The 17,692-nt window shown below is 41.3% G+C and overlaps 2 protein-coding genes across 8 annotated transcripts in view; one reads left to right on the forward strand and one right to left on the reverse strand.

Annotated features, from left to right (window-relative positions):
• The window catches only part of ca16b (carbonic anhydrase XVI b), a 111,507-nt gene extending 97,601 nt beyond the window's left edge, over positions 1-13,906 (forward strand). The window contains exons 14-29 of the mRNA XM_069678200.1: positions 235-326; positions 3,404-3,495; positions 5,179-5,275; positions 5,394-5,476; positions 5,752-5,886; positions 5,991-6,125; positions 6,354-6,526; positions 6,669-6,804; positions 8,015-8,161; positions 8,601-8,694; positions 9,173-9,249; positions 9,439-9,567; positions 9,710-9,856; positions 9,954-10,096; positions 10,822-10,957; positions 12,011-13,906. Coding sequence (XP_069534301.1) covers positions 235-326; positions 3,404-3,495; positions 5,179-5,275; positions 5,394-5,476; positions 5,752-5,886; positions 5,991-6,125; positions 6,354-6,526; positions 6,669-6,804; positions 8,015-8,161; positions 8,601-8,694; positions 9,173-9,249; positions 9,439-9,567; positions 9,710-9,856; positions 9,954-10,096; positions 10,822-10,957; positions 12,011-12,157 — 1,963 coding nt within the window. The 3' untranslated portion in view covers positions 12,158-13,906. The remainder of the gene's footprint in view (positions 1-234; positions 327-3,403; positions 3,496-5,178; positions 5,276-5,393; positions 5,477-5,751; positions 5,887-5,990; positions 6,126-6,353; positions 6,527-6,668; positions 6,805-8,014; positions 8,162-8,600; positions 8,695-9,172; positions 9,250-9,438; positions 9,568-9,709; positions 9,857-9,953; positions 10,097-10,821; positions 10,958-12,010) is intronic.
• A 2,252-nt stretch (positions 13,907-16,158) lies between these two features.
• The window catches only part of cadpsb (Ca2+-dependent activator protein for secretion b), a 70,226-nt gene continuing 68,692 nt past the window's right edge, over positions 16,159-17,692 (reverse strand). For all 7 annotated transcript variants that reach the window (XM_069677464.1, XM_069677463.1, XM_069677466.1 and 4 more), the window contains one exon: positions 16,159-17,412. In XM_069677464.1, coding sequence (XP_069533565.1) covers positions 17,236-17,412 — 177 coding nt within the window. In that variant the 3' untranslated portion in view covers positions 16,159-17,235. The remainder of the gene's footprint in view (positions 17,413-17,692) is intronic.

The following is a 17,692-nucleotide window of genomic DNA, read 5'->3' on the forward strand; positions in this document are numbered from 1 at the left end:
GGTCTGTGTTTCCAGGAGTCGCTCGCCGCCACACACTCTATCTGTGTGCCATCAGCTGTGTCCCCACCACTCTGGGGTTTTCATTAGCAGTTTCCTGCCATCCACCGTGTCACTCTATTCAACTTTCTACATGCTGATGTTGACAGACCGGATCTGACAACAAAAGGATAACGACTCCCTAATAGACTTTACCGTGGTATCCAACTGCACTCCTCTGTGTGTGTGTCCCCGCAGGAGGTTTTTCCAGACAGCTCACTTCTATGTGGAGGAGAGCAGCTCCCCACGAGTGGTGGCCAATGAGAATATACCAGTCATCCCCATACCAGGTGAGCCAGATTGTTTTGTTTGTATATTATCTGATTGCTGTTCAATTATCCATCATTTTATGTGAAAGTTTAATCAGGATTCACTGTTGCTCTTATTAGATCAGTGACTTCTTGTACTGACATTATATAGTACTTCTATGGTGGTCTAGCTTATGTAGAAAGATTACTAAAAAGCTAGAAGAAAGAAAAAATATTGTAATACATGTTAATGTCCATATTTAGTTAGCTTTAGCAACAGCACACAACATTTAAGAGTTTAAGAATTAGCAAGCAAAGAAGTGTTCAAAGTAACAGTTCAAATAGTTAGCTTAAATTGATGGATTAAGAGAGGAAGCAGTTAGCTTAAGATCGCAGATATATGGCTGCAAATGAAAGAATATAGTTGGCTGAAGATAAAAGATGGATGGTTTAAACATTAGTGGTGTAAAACACAATTTAACCTACAAGCTAAAACGGTGCTTTAAAGGCTGAAACCGAGACTAAGACCTCTCACACATGACAAAAGGCATCTTAACTGACTTGAAGTGGTATTACTGGTCTCGTCCTCGGGCCACAATTAACAGCTTCAAATGCTTTTCTCTATTACCTCGACGTCTTCATTAGCACAGTTTCTGTTCATTAACATGTGAAATGACTCTGGGAGCACTTCCTGTAGGAGTTGTGCGACTGGCTTATTGTAGCCTTTAATGTCCTGGGCAGCAGCGCCGTGGCAGCTTGTCGATATCAGACTTTACTTCCACAGCAGCTTAAGGCTCGGGGACATTTCAGGCCTGTGATATCATAGTTAAAGAGCACAGCTGAGCCTGCTATTGACTGCACATTCATCAGGCTTTTATTGCCTCTCTTTCTCTCCCTGTATGCCTTCATTTCTCCCTCCTCTTTTTCTTACTTTATTTATTCCTCCTCTTTTTTGTCCTGAATTTCTTCTTCCTCTTTCTCTTCCTTTATCTCTATATTCTCCTTTTTTATCCCTTCTCCTTCTTTGTCTTCCTTTATCTCTATACTCTTCTTTTTTATCCCTTCTTCCTCTTTCTCTTCCTTTATCTCTATATTCTCCTTTTTTATCCCTTCTTCCTCTTTGTCTTCCTTTATCCCTATACTCTTCTTTTTTTATCCCTTCTTCCTCTTTCTCTTCCTTTATCCCTATATTCTTCTTTTCTTATCCATTCTTCCTCTTTCTCTTCCTTTATCCCTATATTCTTCTTTTCTTATCCATTCTTCCTCTTTCTCTTCCTTTATCTCTATATTCTCCTTTTTTATCCCTTCTTCCTCTTTGTCTTCCTTTATCCCTATATTCTTCTTTTCTTATCCATTCTTCCTCTTTTTCTTCCTTTATCTCTATACTCTTCTTTTTTATCCCTTCTTCCTCTTTCTCTTCCTTTATCTCTATATTCTCCTTTTTTATCCCTTCTTCCTCTTTGTCTTCCTTTATCCCTATACTCTCCTTTTTTTATCCCTTCTTCCTCTTTCTCTTCCTTTATCCCTATATTCTTCTTTTCTTATCCATTCTTCCTCTTTCTCTTCCTTTATCCCTATATTCTTCTTTTCTTATCCATTCTTCCTCTTTCTCTTCCTTTATCTCTATATTCTCCTTTTTTATCCCTTCTTCCTCTTTTTCTTCTTCTATTCCTTCATTCCCTTTTCCTCTCTTCCTGGCTCTATCCCATTATTTCTTCAACCTCTTTTTGTCTACTTCCCTTATTCCTTCTGCCTTTTTTTCTTACTTTTTTTAGTCCTTCCTCATTTTCTTCCTTAAATCTTTTTTTCTTCTTCCTCTTTCGTCCTTCATCTCTATATTTCTTGTTCCTTTACCCATTTTTTCTTCTTCTTCCTATTTTTCTTCCATTACCCCTCTTTTCTTCCTTCTCTTTTTCTTCTATCTCTTTATTCCTCCTTCTTCTTTTCCTTCCTTTATTCCTTTTTCCATTTTCTTCCTTTTCTTCTTTCCCTTCCTTTATTTATTCTTCCTCTTTTTCTTCTTTAACCCTGTTATTCCTTTTCCATCTTCTTTGTCTTTTTCTTCTCTCTCACAAACATGTTTACAGCATATTTACTCCTGATGTGTTTTTTTGGCCCTTATTGTTGTGGGATGTGCAGACGTGCATGCTGACACACCTCTACACAATGACGCATCATGCCAGGGGTAAAAAAACAGCCCAACCAGCCGCTCTTCATTTCAGTGTCGAGCTCCAAAAGCCACAATTCACCCAGAACCGTCCTGATGAGCTGATTAGACTGAAAGACGTCTCTTGACACTAATACAGGGGAGGAAAGACATTTTGATAGATGAACCGATTAACCGGCCAGACTTCACCTTTACGCTGTACCCACTGAGGCAAGTCAGAGCCCTACAGGCCCCAGCTGCCAGGCTGCCTTAGTTAAGACATTGGCCGGTATCAGCGGCGATGACAGCTGGGTCCCCCTCACTATTGTCTCAGTGTGATGGTGACCAGCCTGATCAAAATCCCCTCATGTGTGATTTGGGGCTGATTTGGCTCAGAGGAGACAGATGCTCCCTCCTATAAATGCTCAAAATACCAAATCTAGACATTTGTGATCGAGATGAGTCTGTTAGACAGCGAGAAATAGCCTGTTCTCTTCTTCTGTTCTCTTCCTAATCTGCTCCTTATTTGCTTTGTTAACAAATACGACGTCAGAAGACTGCATGATATTTCCTTAAAGCTGCAGCGATGGGTCGATTAAGTGATTAGTTTGCAGCCAGTTTGATCATTTTTTTTAATGACAGCTTCTTCTCTTTTAAGCTTCTTCAAACGAGTGATTTAAAGACATCGGAAAACTTTTTTCACCATTTTACGGAACAAACAACTGATCGGATTATCCGGGAAAAAAGCATTAATTAAAAAATGAAAGTAAAATTCAGTTGTAGCACCATATCTGCCGCCTGGCTGCTTTATAACGGCAACAAACGACTTACGTTTCCATGTCTTTGCTTTGCCAACACACTCATGCATTTACTATCATCCTCAGTGCACATGGTAGCTTGAAACAAGCCCTAATAGTCACACACACACACACTGATGGACACTTTTCTAACCCTTGTGTTTCTCCTCCCGCAGATGACATGGAGGCCATCCCCGTGAAGCACTTTGTAAAACACATCATGGAGCTCTACAAAAACAACCTGCAGGGTTTCTCTGAGGAGTTTGAGGTACACTTTCAGCACCTCTCCACTGATGATTCATTTTGAAGCATTGTTGACCTTTGCTGTGTAAAAAGTGGTGCTTTTACTCTGGAGATGGGTTCAGCTGGTTCACGCGATGTTTAGTTCTGCTCTGTTGTTTTTTATTCACATTGGCTTCATACAAATTAACCGCACAGTAAAGAATCGGGACCGAGGATTAGTTCCAGCTACATTTCACACTTTTGACTCACTTTTTATTGGCAAACACACGGAGGAGTTTACTTTAAAAGATCTGACTTTACTTGTCTACTATCATAAAATCCACTGTTTGTTCTGTTTGGCTTTCATGCCACAAACAAACCTTGCCGCAGTCGGCCTGGAGGCAAACAGAGATCCTCCTTTTCAAGCGGTCGTAGTCTCCTTGTTTAGTCCCAATTACAGCGTTCACAGCAGCCTGACCACGCCGAAGCTGCACAAGAGCTCGTTTGAACTAAACCAAACAGGCTGGACGTGAAAGCCCCCCCCCCCATAAGATCGCAGAGTTAGTAACAGTACATTTGCCTTTTTTTTTGTCCTCTGGAGTTAAGTACCGATTACTATTCAGCACAGTTCACTTCCCTCTCTCTACCGTGCACGTGCTTCCTGCGGTCTGAGCAGTGGTTAGAGAGCGTTTCATGCATGTGTTTGTGTGCAGGGTTGCTCCTTTTTGAACAGATGGGAGAGAGAAAGACGGAGAGAAAGATCAAGAGAGACGAGAGGTTAATTAGAAGAGAAGGTCTGTCTGCTGGTTGACCGGACGCGGACACGTTCTGCGTGTAACCAGGTTAAGAAACGAGGCAAACGCTTCTCCCCCGGGACGATTGCTTCTAATTGGGGTCATTTGATGTGAAGCTCGTGTACGTTATTTTCCAAAGCACCACGATGACGCTGTGTTTGCAGTGATTATTGTATGTTACAGGCGGTAGGGGGGTCGAGGTTCTGCTGTGCAGTTTATCCGCATCTTTGAGCTCCTTATGAGGGTCAAGTTTAAAGAAAAGAGAGACCAACAGAAACGCAAAAGTGTTACATGTTAAAGTAAGAAGATTTTCATTTGAATAAATGTCTGTTAAGTCACTATCTATCGCCAAATGAGGTAACACAATGGTGGTGATTAGCGATTGGCGATTTTAGCAGAAAAAAATCACAAGCGGCGCCCAGTTAGTGACGTGTTTTCCATCAGCCAGCAGTGGTTGGTCTGCCAGAGAGGGTAGGCGGAGCTAAGCAGCTGCTTTTCCGGTCTCTGCAAGTGTTGCGAGTAAACAGTAATCTACTATGGCTGAACAAACTAAGAAAAGATCGATGACTACAGATACAACTTCAAAAATAAGTGAAAATCCAAAGAAAGAGCAACAAATTTGACGCTCAGATGAAGGCAAACAGTCTGAAAAGGAAAGCGACCGTCAGCGAGGAAAATCAAGAGTTACAACCGGAGCCAACCGTGGACGTCACACATGCAACACTGTCTGGATATCTGGGAAGTGTGCTACTGCAGCTATAGGTGCCTCCAAAGAGAAGGAAACTGAGATCTTCAAGATTATAACTTCAAGGAATACAAACATTCAGTATCTATAAAAGTGCAGGAGCATTTTAAGCAACTTTAACGTCCTCAGAATTTAACTTGTGTCTCTCCTTGTAAAGTAAAATCTATCTCTCCACTCTGTGTCTCTGCAGGAGGTCCAGCGCTCCACAGCAGACCTGAAAATCACAGCAGAACATTCCAACCATCCCGACAACAAGCACAAAAACAGATACATCAACATCGTGGCCTGTGAGTCAGCTGTTTAATCTGGTTATGACGTCTCCTGCTGCTAAATCCAATCATGTTCTTATAAGATGTTTTAATCCTTCTTAATATTTTACATTAAAATGTGTCATGTGTTCCTCAGATGACCACAGCAGGGTGAAACTACGAGCTCTGGCGGGGAAGGATGCCAAACACTCGGATTACATCAACGCCAACTACGTGGATGTGAGCTTCACCACTTGACATGTTTTATTTTCCTCTTTTGTGTGATGCCGCTCCTTGTTTGTTTTTGTGTTTGAAAGATGCATTTTAAAACCATAAAACTGGGTATCTGTTTTAAAGATATCGACTAACATATGAATATTTATAGTTTCTGTCAGCCTATCAATGTCTTACGCCAGTACACCATTCACATCAGCTACATCGGGGCTTGTGGGTAATTTTATACAATATTGATCGAATCATAACGGTAAATATATTCTTCAACTCTCCTCTTTCAGGGCTACAACCGACCCAGAGCGTACATAGCTGCTCAGGGTCCTCTCAAGTCCACATTCGAGGACTTCTGGAGGATGGTGTGGGAGCAGAACACTGGAATCATCATCATGATCACCAACCTGGTGGAGAAAGGCAGAGTAAGATCACTTTAACCAACCCAAGGAGCAGATATATAAAAGAAACCCTTCACAGAGAGTGTCAGATGTGCTGTATTAATCATCGTGTCTGCTGTGCCCTCCAGAGAAAATGTGACCAGTATTGGCCGACAGAGAACAGCGAGCAGTATGGGAACATTGTGGTGACGCTGAAAAGCACCAAAGTGCACGCCTGCTACACGCTGCGGCATTTCCATATCAGGAACACTAAAGTAAAAAAGGTGAGCGAGAGTTGGACTCGTGTTGCAATGAACTTTAATTGCACTTGTAAATCTTCCTGGAATCTGTTTAGTTTCACTTTTTGAACCTTAATCAAGTTGCTCCAGCTTCTGTAAAGTTCTCTACAGGCGAGATTAAACCTTTGGAGTTGCTTAATTTGGTTGCACTATTAACATTCAAGTGTGTGTGTCTGCAACTCTGCATTGTATCCGTCTGCTCTCGTGTTCTAGGGTCAGAAGGGGAACCCCAAAGGGAAGCTAAACGAGCGCATCGTGGTGCAGTATCACTACACTCAGTGGCCTGACATGGGAGTACCAGAGTACACCCTCCCTGTCCTCACCTTCATCAACCGCTCCTCAGCAGCTCGCACTGCAGACATGGGCCCCGTCCTGGTGCACTGCAGGTACACATCTCATTGCGCAGCTCCGGGGCTAAATAATTATGTAACTTCTGGGTGCTACGCTCTCATATATATGCTGATTGGGTTTTCAGCTCCCTCTATGGGCCCGTATTCTGCTCATGATGCTTTGTGCTCTGCTCCTCAGTGCCGGGGTTGGGCGTACGGGAACTTACATCGTCATTGACAGCATGCTGCAACAGATCAAGGACAAAAGCACAGTCAGCGTCCTGGATTTTCTCAAACATATCCGCACACAACGCAACTACCTAGTTCAGACGGAGGTGAGAAACTTTAAAATCTCTTTATGCTGTGAAACCGTTTCCGTCTCTCACATGATAAAGGTCAAAGCTCATTTAAGATGGACGGGGAGGTGTGAGGGCTGTTCAGTGTGATGCTCTCAGCTCAGGTAAAGGTCACACACAGTGTCAACTGTTATACTCTGAACACCATATGAAACACATACAGATGCATACAGATGTCTGATATCAGAATGAGTCCGTGCTGGCTGTCAGAGGTCATTTTATGTGTTCTTCCAAGCTTATGTGAGTGTAAATGCCCCCTTAATGCACACAGGTCGCTGCTGTAACTGTCAGCTGTTTCTGGCTCTGTTTATGTTTTGCCCCAATGAAGTTCAAACAGAACATAGCTTGTGTTTGGCCTCCTCATCGACCTCATCACTCCTCGCAGATTTACTTTACGTGCAGACATTTGAGGAGTGATGAGATAACGTCTTAAACCCCCTCTAGCCTGAGCCTGCAGGTGGATGCTGAAGTGGTCATGGGGCTGAAAGTATGAGCGCTGTACTGGTGCAGGGCAGAGAGAGAGGGACCGGACATCTTGCAGCTTAAATAGACGCCAAATTGGGAGGAAGTGTTTGTCAGGTGATCGTGTAGAATGACGCATGTCAAGTTTGAAATCAGTGCAGCTCGAGTTGTCTGCCTGAACTTACTCAAGAAGAGTTTTTGTTTTGTACACAACTGAATACTTCTTCTCTGACTCCGGCAGCATATCAAGCAGTTACACAAAGTAAATTGATACTTAGACATTTTGAATCCACAGTTATAATTCAACAATGTAATATATGTAAATCTGAAATGGGTCTGTCTGCAGGACGTGTACTTACCTTTCGTACTTAAAATATATCTTGATGCTTTTGCACGTTTTCTTGTACATGAGCAACATTTTATAGCTATACTGAGTATATTTCTACACTGTGCTGTTACTACATCCGCAAGACTAAAAGCTCTGAGTACGTGTCAATCCTCTGATTGCAGTTCTTTTTTTAAATGTCTATTTTCACTTCACAGCTAAATGTTTCCCAAATGCCATTTTATTTTAAAATGCCACCTGTCATCACAGTCTCTGTCTGTCAGCCAAACTGCTCACTGGCTGTGATTGGCTCTAATAAAACCTGAATGAAATAAAAACAGACATTTAAAATTTTGTCTGTATTTATATAATTTATGTCATGATAACACACTTTCTCTATAGGAGCAGTATGTTTTCATCCACGACGCTCTCATGGAGGACATCCTGAGCACAGAGACAGAAGTGCCCGCCTGGCAGCTGCACAGTTATGTCAACAGCATCCTCACGCCCAACTCGGCCGGCCGCACGCAGCTGGAGAAGCAGTTCAGGGTGAGTGAACCTTCTGGGAGTCTGACTGGTCCGCTTAGACGAGCTGTCACCATCTGCGGCCGAGCCACTGGCCCAAGTCCAGGCGGCGTTTGGATCAGAGGCCGGTTATCGACGCGCAGGGTGGCTTCCCGGCTCCAGACGGGAATAGATTTAAAGCGTGTGATGTTGGCTGTAATAAAGTCGTGTCTGTCACCGACGCAAAGCTTGACGAGTGTTTCATCACGCTCCGACATCAGGAGAGCGAAATAATTGCTTTTGCGTAGTGTCACTTCCTCCTGAGCTTTACACGCTCATTATCAATGCTGTCAAACTCAGGTGTTGAACAACGTTATACTTTAGTTTTCATGTCTGATTTTAATTTACACCGACTACCAGGAGCAACACCTGGTTTGAGTTCTGATCTGCTCTTTGCTCTCTCTCTCTCTCTCTCTCTCTCCAGCTGCTGAGTCAGTGCAACACGCGCTTTGTGGAGTGCTTTAGTGCCCACAAAGACAGCAACAAGGAGAAGAACCGCAATTCCTCAGTGGTTCCCTGTGAGTATCTCTTCTACAGACCACTTCATATGGAGCTGAGGTTTTGGAATGTAGGGTGTAAAGATGCATTCAGGGGCATAAAAAAAGTCTGGTAAGAATGAGTTTAACAACAGAAGTAATGTAAAGAGTTGTGCAGTAACGGTATATTTGAATTTAAAAACACGTTGACACAATTTACAAATAAAATCTGTGGCTGATACTTTTCCTTTTTTTAAAATAAGAACATAAGAGTCTCAGCAAAACGTAGTATTTTACATTTTCAGTCGTTAAATTATTAAACACAACTCATCCGCCAGAATTAGAATTTATTTCCATAATCCTATAAGTTAATCTTTCAATGCGTTCCCCGCATCCCGTAGGCACTTGTTGCTATAGCAACAGCTAGTCCTAGTAATGAATGTTTGCATTATCAGCCTGCGTGATGTAACCTGTGTCGGCGATTTAAAGTGTGCTCTTCTCTCTCTGTGCCTCTCCACAGCGGAGCGAGCGCGGGTCGGCCTCACCACTCTGCCTGGGATGAAGGGAACAGATTACATTAATGCATCCTACATAATGGTACGCTGTGATAGCTGGCTTCCCTCTCTTTGCTGTGTTTTTTTTCAAAGATCTTTATTGACAGGCCCGACAGTTCATTATGACAGTTTGTTGGAAACTGATCAGCAGTCTGTCAGCTTTCACTATCACTCATCAGTGTGAGGGGTTGAAGCTTTAGAGAGGCTAACAGCTCCCCTCCTGTCACCTCAGGGTTACTTCAGGAGTAATGAGTTCATCATTACCCAGCATCCTTTGCCCCACACCACCACGGACTTCTGGAGGATGATCTGGGACCATAACGCGCAGATTATCGTCATGTTGCCTGACAACCTGGGGCTGGTGAGTAACCCTGGCACATGGTAATGATATTGAGGACTATTTTTCTGTAGTATTATGACAGCTAAATCTATAACACAGAGATAAGTGAGGGAGTTTGATATAAAAATGGTACCTTGTGTGACCTGCTGTCGTCTCTCTGCAGGCTGAGGATGAATTTGTTTACTGGCCGAGTCGGGAAGAGGCCATGAACTGCATCGCCTTCACTGTCACACTCATCAGTAAGGACAGACTGTGCCTCTCCAACGAGGAGCAGATCATCATCCACGACTTCATCCTGGAGGCCACGCAGGTAGCCGGGACGCCCGCTTCGTAACATCTTAGCTCTATCCTAAATAAGCGTTGCATTAATCATGTCCTGTGTGTGTTTTCTCTCCTGTGTGTGACAGGACGACTACGTTCTAGAGGTGCGACATTTTCAGTGCCCTAAATGGCCGAACCCCGACGCTCCGCTTAGCAGCACCTTCGAGCTCATCAGTGTCATCAAGGAGGAGGCCATGACCCGAGATGGCCCCACCATCGTGCACGACGAGTAAGCTTGTTTACATCTCTGTTGATGCAAACAAACATCATAGTAAGATCTTACCGATATCTCAATGTCACAGGAGTACACTCCTGAGATTGAGTCAGGAACTTGTCCAGGACTCTGTCCAGGAGATGTTTTTATTACCTTTTATTTGTTCTTTTTAAACTATAGTTTTTAAACTATAGTTTTTGCACAAGTTGAATAAAAAGTAAGCCACTAAATGTACTCTGTGACTCGGGGGTTTGAAAGTCCTCGAGTGTTTTCCAGCACTGAGAAACAACAGGCAGTTCCTCAGATAAATAAAGCAGCACTCTGAAGTCTCTCAGTAACCAGGCAACTCTCAGCTGATGTCTTTCCCGCAGACCTCTGTGCCGTCAGCACCTCAGCTGCTGTTAGTGTAAACATCAGCTGACTGAATACTCTGATACTGAAGTCCCAGGCTCTGAATTGCACTTCATCTATCATTTACTTACTTTACTAAAGTTGTCACAAACTTATTAACAAGATTTATTTACAACAGAAGCTAACTGGGATTTTAACTGTTGCGTGATCTTTCTTTCTTTAATTTCCTGGAGTTTATTTGTTGTGTTGTTTACTTACAATTAGTGAAAGTGATGACAGGATCTTAACACTAAAAAGAAAAAAGCCCTAAAAATTGTCATTTCTCAAACAGGAAGTGCATATAAAGGGACCGTTGCCCCACATACCTGATTGTGATCATTTCCTCACAGGTATGGAGCCGTGTCTGCAGGCATGCTCTGCGCGCTCACCACGCTGTCCCAGCAGCTGGAGAACGAGGGCGTCGTCGACATCTACCAGGTGGCAAAGATGATCAATCTCATGAGGCCGGGAGTCTTCACTGATATAGTGAGTTCACTTTACGTCACATTAACAACAGGAGGGATTCAGGACCAGTAGAGGCCACTTTCTACCAACTTTGAAGCTCCCATCTGCTCTGTGGAGAATTTTAGCATCTTTAAGCAATGGCCTCTGCATTACCTGACAGGCAGGCAGCACAGTTAGGGACAAGCTGGTGGAACTAGTTGAGCATTAAGCAGCTAAAAAGCCAGATTTATCCCTAAGGAGTTGGTGGAGACCAAAACAGAGCAAAAAGTGGATTTTAATTTGTCAGATGGACACGAAAACAACTCCAAACGAATGTTTTCTTTTTTCATTCTGTATGCTGTGGATGAGTAAAAAGGCCTCTAAATAGGGAATAAAACATCAGTGTCGTGTTTACAGCTTGTTCTGCTGTGGACAACAACTTGTATTTAATCATTCTCAAAGCAACGTTTAAGGCTGCATTGATCCTTCTCAGTCACTCTGGGGCAGAAAAACATCAAAACAAACTCAGACACACGGCAACCACCAAGCTTACACTGCCGAGACCGACGTGTTAACAAACAGGCAGACTCCTCATCCAGCACACACAGAGCAACTTTAGCATTCATCTGGAGGCATGTTTTTCTCCACCTGTTGAAACTAAGTCCAAAATTCAGCTCTGATGTCTGTTTTCACCAACTACTGGTTTGAATATCTGAAGCTGTAGCTGCCGAACGCTCCGCTGTGTTCACCTGGCACTCTGTTTGTCTGATATTTAGTGCTGCTATTTTGCTGGTCTAATGGAGCAAAGCCTTCTTTCTTAGCTCGCAGTGCAAAAACGGGGACTGATCGTAGTTCTTATCACTCAGAGGGACTTTTTTCCCTCCTACTTCAGAGTAGCAACTTCCCTAGCTGAAGATAAACCTTATGTAACATAAATGTACGTTAATTTGGAACACACAAATGCAGCACCAACAATTTGCACCACTTTCACAACTGTATTTGTACTGTATGATCCTCTGATCAGAGGTGTGTAGCACATTAAAAGGATGTCATTTGTAACATTAACGTGTTGTGTGTTTGTGTTTGTGCACTCAGGAGCAGTACCAGTACCTTTACAAAGCCATGCTCAGCCTGGTCAGTAACAGCGAGTGCGGCCTGAGCCCCATGCACATGGACACTAACGGGGTGGTGGTGATCGCGGACGAGTCGGACCCTGCGGAGAGCATGGAGTCGCTCGTCTGAGGACATTTCTCACAGGCACTTAATTTGTAAAAACTCGAGAACTTTTCTGAGGCCTTTTTTGCCAGACTATTGATTAAATGAATAACCTTATTACTTTTTATACTGATAAAAGTTTTTTGATATTTATGTTTTTGTCCTTTATTTCTTGTCTTAATCGTTATCCTGCTGAGCGTTTGCACCTGTTTTAAGTTGACGTGCGGAAAAAAGCAGCTCTGTCCAGTTTGCACTACTCTATCAGTGTTACTGCCTAAATCCAGTGAGTGAAAAAAATCCTGGCTCCACAACACGACTGGGATCTGTGGGGCCGCGTCGAGACGAACCCTGAAGCATGAAGACCAGGAGGAGTCGAGGCGATCCACTTCTGATAATGTGTCAAAAAGGAAACATCACACCACGACGTAGCCCAGCATGCATTAAGTCACTTTGTCACCTCGATCAAACTGTTTGAGGCTCCGCCCACTGAAGGGTGAAGCTCTTTATCACGTTAAGAGACGATTACCTGCCTAATATTCATATAATGTCCAAATATCTCACTGCTGTCTCGTATAATGTACTTACGCTTATTTTGTTTAATGTGTTACAACATCTAATGTGAACGTTTATTGCTTTTTACAGGGATTTCTATTGTTCTATTGTTTTGTAATATATACATATATATATTATATCCTTATAGCCAGCCAATGTTCTGTTCTTTAGTATTTGCTGATTTGTCCACTGGCCATGATGAAGACTTTTCTTTTTCTCTCTGTTTATTTTGTCATAATTAATCTATAAAGCTCCATTTTTTTCATCTTCTTTTTTTTTTTTTTACAAGCGTTTCTAACCTCAACTGTCAAAGCTCAACTGTTAACACATGTAATGGGTCTCTCTGTACTGACACACGACAATGTCTACAAGAAGTATCCACCCCAAACTTCTGTTCTATTTATTTACATCGTCAAATCACAGTGGATGTATTTCTTTTTGACACGTCAATAAAAGAAACAGTTTTAATGTTAAATGGAAATTAATTTCAAATAGACTCCAATTTTGATTGCACAATTATTCACCCCCTTATAAACATTAGGTTAATGATAAAGTCCTTCCACTAACTCTGGATGTAATTGAGGTCTCGGCTCGTGTTTCTGACGGTCCTGAGAAGCTTGGGCTGCGTCTTTAATCTTTGATCTGCTGCTTTTCTCACTTCCAGGATTTCTTTATGTTCCTCTCTAAATTCACAGGCAGGCACCAGAGCAAGCATCCTCCATAGACGCATTTTAGGATTATTTGACCGTTAAACTTCAGCTCTGTCACAGAGTCTACTGGCATGACTTTTTTAAATTTATTTATTTATTTTACCAGAGGCTTGTTCTCTGCCCGCTTTTCCATAAAGCTGTGGCTGGTTAAACGTTTCCTTCAGGGCTCCCTTGGCTGGCTTTGGTCTCACTTGTGTCCTTCCTCTCAGCAGACTCAGTGTTTGAGCATGAGCTGCTCCAGGCAGATTTTTAGAGCTGTTCTGTTCTCTTCCCATTTTTATAACTGTGCTAGGGATATCCAGTGCCTTGGAAACGTTCTCTTATCCTCCCTCTGATCAGTGCTTTTTAGTATATGTGTCACAGATTTTTCTCATGAGGCAGATTTTGCCAGGAAACTGACTATAAAGCTGATGGATCCAGAAATATCTAACCTCAATTACAGAAAATTGCACAGCTTATTGTGCCACTTCCAATAGTTATGATTCAGATCTATTATTAAAGGACTGATAACGTGTGCACGTAGTAGTTTGTTTTCCTATTTCTATGTACTTTATATTGAAATACTTTTGTTTTCCTTTTGACATAAGAGTTTTATTTTGTAGACAAAAAAATCGTTATTTCATCCACTGTGATTCAACGTTGTAAATGTATAAAACATGAAATCCAAAGGAGGTGAATACTTCCTGTAGGCACTGTAGTTTCGTTTTGGGGCGTTGATGCTTTATTTGTAACCAAAGATGTGGTTCCAGTTTGTAACATGTAAGTGGTTTTGTCCTGAGATTTATTTAATCACCTAGAAATTTCAATGCAAAATAGTCAAATCTTACCGTACAGATTACCAGTGACGGCATGTTTCTGAGCGAACCTCAGGAACTCACTTAAAGGTAGATAATCAGAGTACCTGAGGGTTTCCTCACCATAGATGATAAGACTTAAAGTGCAGACTGTAAATTGCGTTTTATTTGGGCCGATATTCTGTCTGCACTATTTTGTGGCTATCAATGATAAGCCCTTTTCAACCCTGAACATAGCTTCTCTCTTGATGATTTATCTCTGTGAATGCGCGCTTCTCTGACCGAGGGGAGTTTGCTGAATTCAGTGAAAACTCTCCAACATTTGGAGAAAAGTCCAGATTTGTGATCACTTAGCTCTGCAACTAAACTTTTCTTTGCAGTAACTGTTTTTTTCTTCTTTTGAATGAATTATGAATGAATGATATTCCACTTGGTTTGATATTTCTACGCTCAGTGAAAACACGAGTGCTGTGGCTGAACACATTTACTTCAAAATCAAATGTCTTTTGACTTAATGTAATCTTTGTGATCACAGAAGTGTATATTTTTTATACAAAGATTTGGTTTGTATAGTGCCCCTGTAACAGATTGTACTTTTGTGGGAAATGTATTATCAAGATATCCACAAAATCCCCCCCTAGTCTTACCTGCACCTCTGAGGCTCATACTGATATTTAAACCAGATTTTCCTGAATTTTGGTCAGCGGTCCAGGGATCCGGTATGTAAGCCTCGGTGCATTTCAGCCAGGTTGGTAGTTAAGTCTATTTTGTAACTTAAATAAACGAATAAATGGTTTTGTCCATCATATCACATGTTTATATGATAGTATCATAGCCATATATTTCTATGATGCTGTCATATACTAATATCTCTAGTGTAATAGTGTTATTTAATAGGTAATTGTATTGCTATATATTAAATAAAGTTTGGGTTTGGGTGCACAGCATCCGTGTATTACATGAAACTACTGATGGAGGAGTTTTGACTTCAACTGACAGCATGAAAAGCAAATATGCAACCTGCTCAGCCTCTCGCCCCCTGCTGTCAGTCTGTCTCCCAACAATTAGCCATTGTACAAGTCAAACCTTCACTCAAGCAACAACACAGTGAACAAACTCAAATACATGTAAAAGTCCTGCATTCAAATTTTAACTTGGAAGTAAAGGCAATGAAATGACTATAGTATCAATTGTAAAAGTACATATTGAGCAGAATGGCTCATAGTCCGATATTATCACTGATTTAGCATGTTAGCTTAAGTATCATGTTATTCGTGAAGCTTTCAAATATAATATGTAACCCACCGTATACGTTTTTATATATTGAACACACAAATTGTGAACTTGAAAATGTTAATCTCTAGAGTTACTAGGAGCTTGAGGCATTAAAAAATACAATATTTCCCTCAGAATATTACTGGTGGAAAGGGAAAAAATACCAGGAAAGGAAATACTCGAATACATGTGGGCTAACCCCCCGTTGTTGCCATGGGGACAGTAAGTTGGTTGTGAGCAAAAATCTGAAACCACTGTTGTGTTTTGTTTTTAGCGTATATTTGTTTACATATTGCGAAATTAGCATAATTAAAAGTATGCCGAATTACGTTTTAGTATTTTCTGTTTGCAGTGTACCCGTTAATTTTGTTATATGTCACTGGATAAGTTTGAAACCTTAGTAAACTTAAAAGTGAATATTCTCAGGCACGTTCTGGCGTTACAAGGGGACGTCATTTTCCCGTTCCTAAGCAGATTTATGGCCGTTAATTTGTCATTACATTGAATACTTATATGTAAGTAATAATGAATTTTAAATTATGTGAAACATCACCGTTTCTAAATACGAGTTTTGATTCCGAAAAATTACTTAATATTTGGGTAAATGTAGGCTACTTTTCATCACTGCCAACCACTTAATTTAGTCCTAATTTCATTTTGGTTATAAAAGTGTCTCATAATAAAACATGACAGAGGATGCACATGTACAGTAATTTTTATTTAGAGGCCACAGCTCTTGCATATTACAACTGTTGGCGTTCATAAGGCAAAAGCAAGAATGAATCCACCAGCTAATTCACACAGAAAACAGAAAGCGTTTGGGGAGGGTGGGAACCCACAGGCATGCAGCAATGGCTCAGAATGCAATGTACAGCATTTTATATTTATATATATATTTATAGAATATATACAAAACAACAGTGAGACCCAAACAAATGCCAGACATCTCATTCTACACAATTACAGAACAAAGACAGACCAACTTTTTTTTCAATAAAAAAAATTATTTTTGCTCTTTTCTCTGTAAAAGTGCAACTCAATTAAAATAGAACCTGTTTCAAGGCCTTTTAATGTTGAAATAAAAATAGAATCTCCCAAGTTATCAAAATGGAGCTATGAGAATATTGCATCTCTAGAATACCCACTCGTTGAAGTTCAAGATTCCTAATTAGTAATTGAGATAAGATCACATAGCATTGACACATGATAGAAATGCAGGTCTAGACTTCCTGTCGATGTTAAGAACAGTGAGTAGACAACAGTGTATCTGTAACAGCCGTAAACAAATACAGAGGTTTCTTTTCAGTTCGAAGCAGTTGGCATTCACTTAAAAACAGACAAGACAAAGAAAAGGGTCCACACACTCATCATCACGACAATGTACCATTAATGAATGTAGAATACGACAAAGAAGCGCCATATAGGTTTGCATTGGACAGGGACACCTATTTAATCTCACTCAACATTGTCAAACAAATGTTTCTCCATATTGCTTAGTAACACATAGAAATGAATTTAGAAATGAATGAATCAAAGATAGGTGCTATCTTTATCATGACACAGCTAAACTGCCAATCATGGTTATTTTTTAACATTTTTATTTAGATTTTCCTCAGTATAGTACTATTTTTATAGTTAATAGTTCCTTCATAGGCATTTCGAGCTGACAAAGAGGTCCTAGAGTGGCTATCTGAGTTGGTACATGCATCGGTAACCAGGCTAAAGTCAAAAGTGTGAAAGGGGTCAGGGTGAGGGTGGTTCAGTGTACGGGGCTCTAATCGTCCTCTTCGTCCTCCTCGTCGCTGTCCTTCATGGAGATGCCCTGCATGCCTCCTTCCCTCACTGAAGCGGTGGCCTCCTCCAAGGTCAGCCTGTTGCGCACTGTGTCGTACATCTTACTGTTGAGGGTGGAGTCGAGGACGCCCTGCAGGCGGAAGTCCCGGTACTTTTTCTGCAGGAGGATATCAGCAAAGTGGGTGTTTTATAATCAACCTCATAAACAAAAAAAGGCAAACCCGCACACAAGTCACAAAAATCTATTTTAAATGTCAAAATGTTTTGATACCACTAAGGTCTTTGTCAGGTGAATATTTTAAAGGCGCACACCACACTCATGTTTATAGATTTTTCAAGCGCTGTGATGATGTTATACCTCTGTAATCCAGTCGCATAAAAGTAGGTTATCGAGTAATCATTATTATTTCACAGCTTCCCAAATGATGAGCAACTAA

This window comes from Semicossyphus pulcher, unplaced genomic scaffold, assembly GCF_022749685.1.
Source record: "Semicossyphus pulcher isolate SPU_LCO1_2020_fin unplaced genomic scaffold, fSemPul1.0.p SCAF_3, whole genome shotgun sequence".
NCBI classification, from domain to species: Eukaryota; Metazoa; Chordata; class Actinopteri; order Labriformes; family Labridae; genus Semicossyphus; species Semicossyphus pulcher.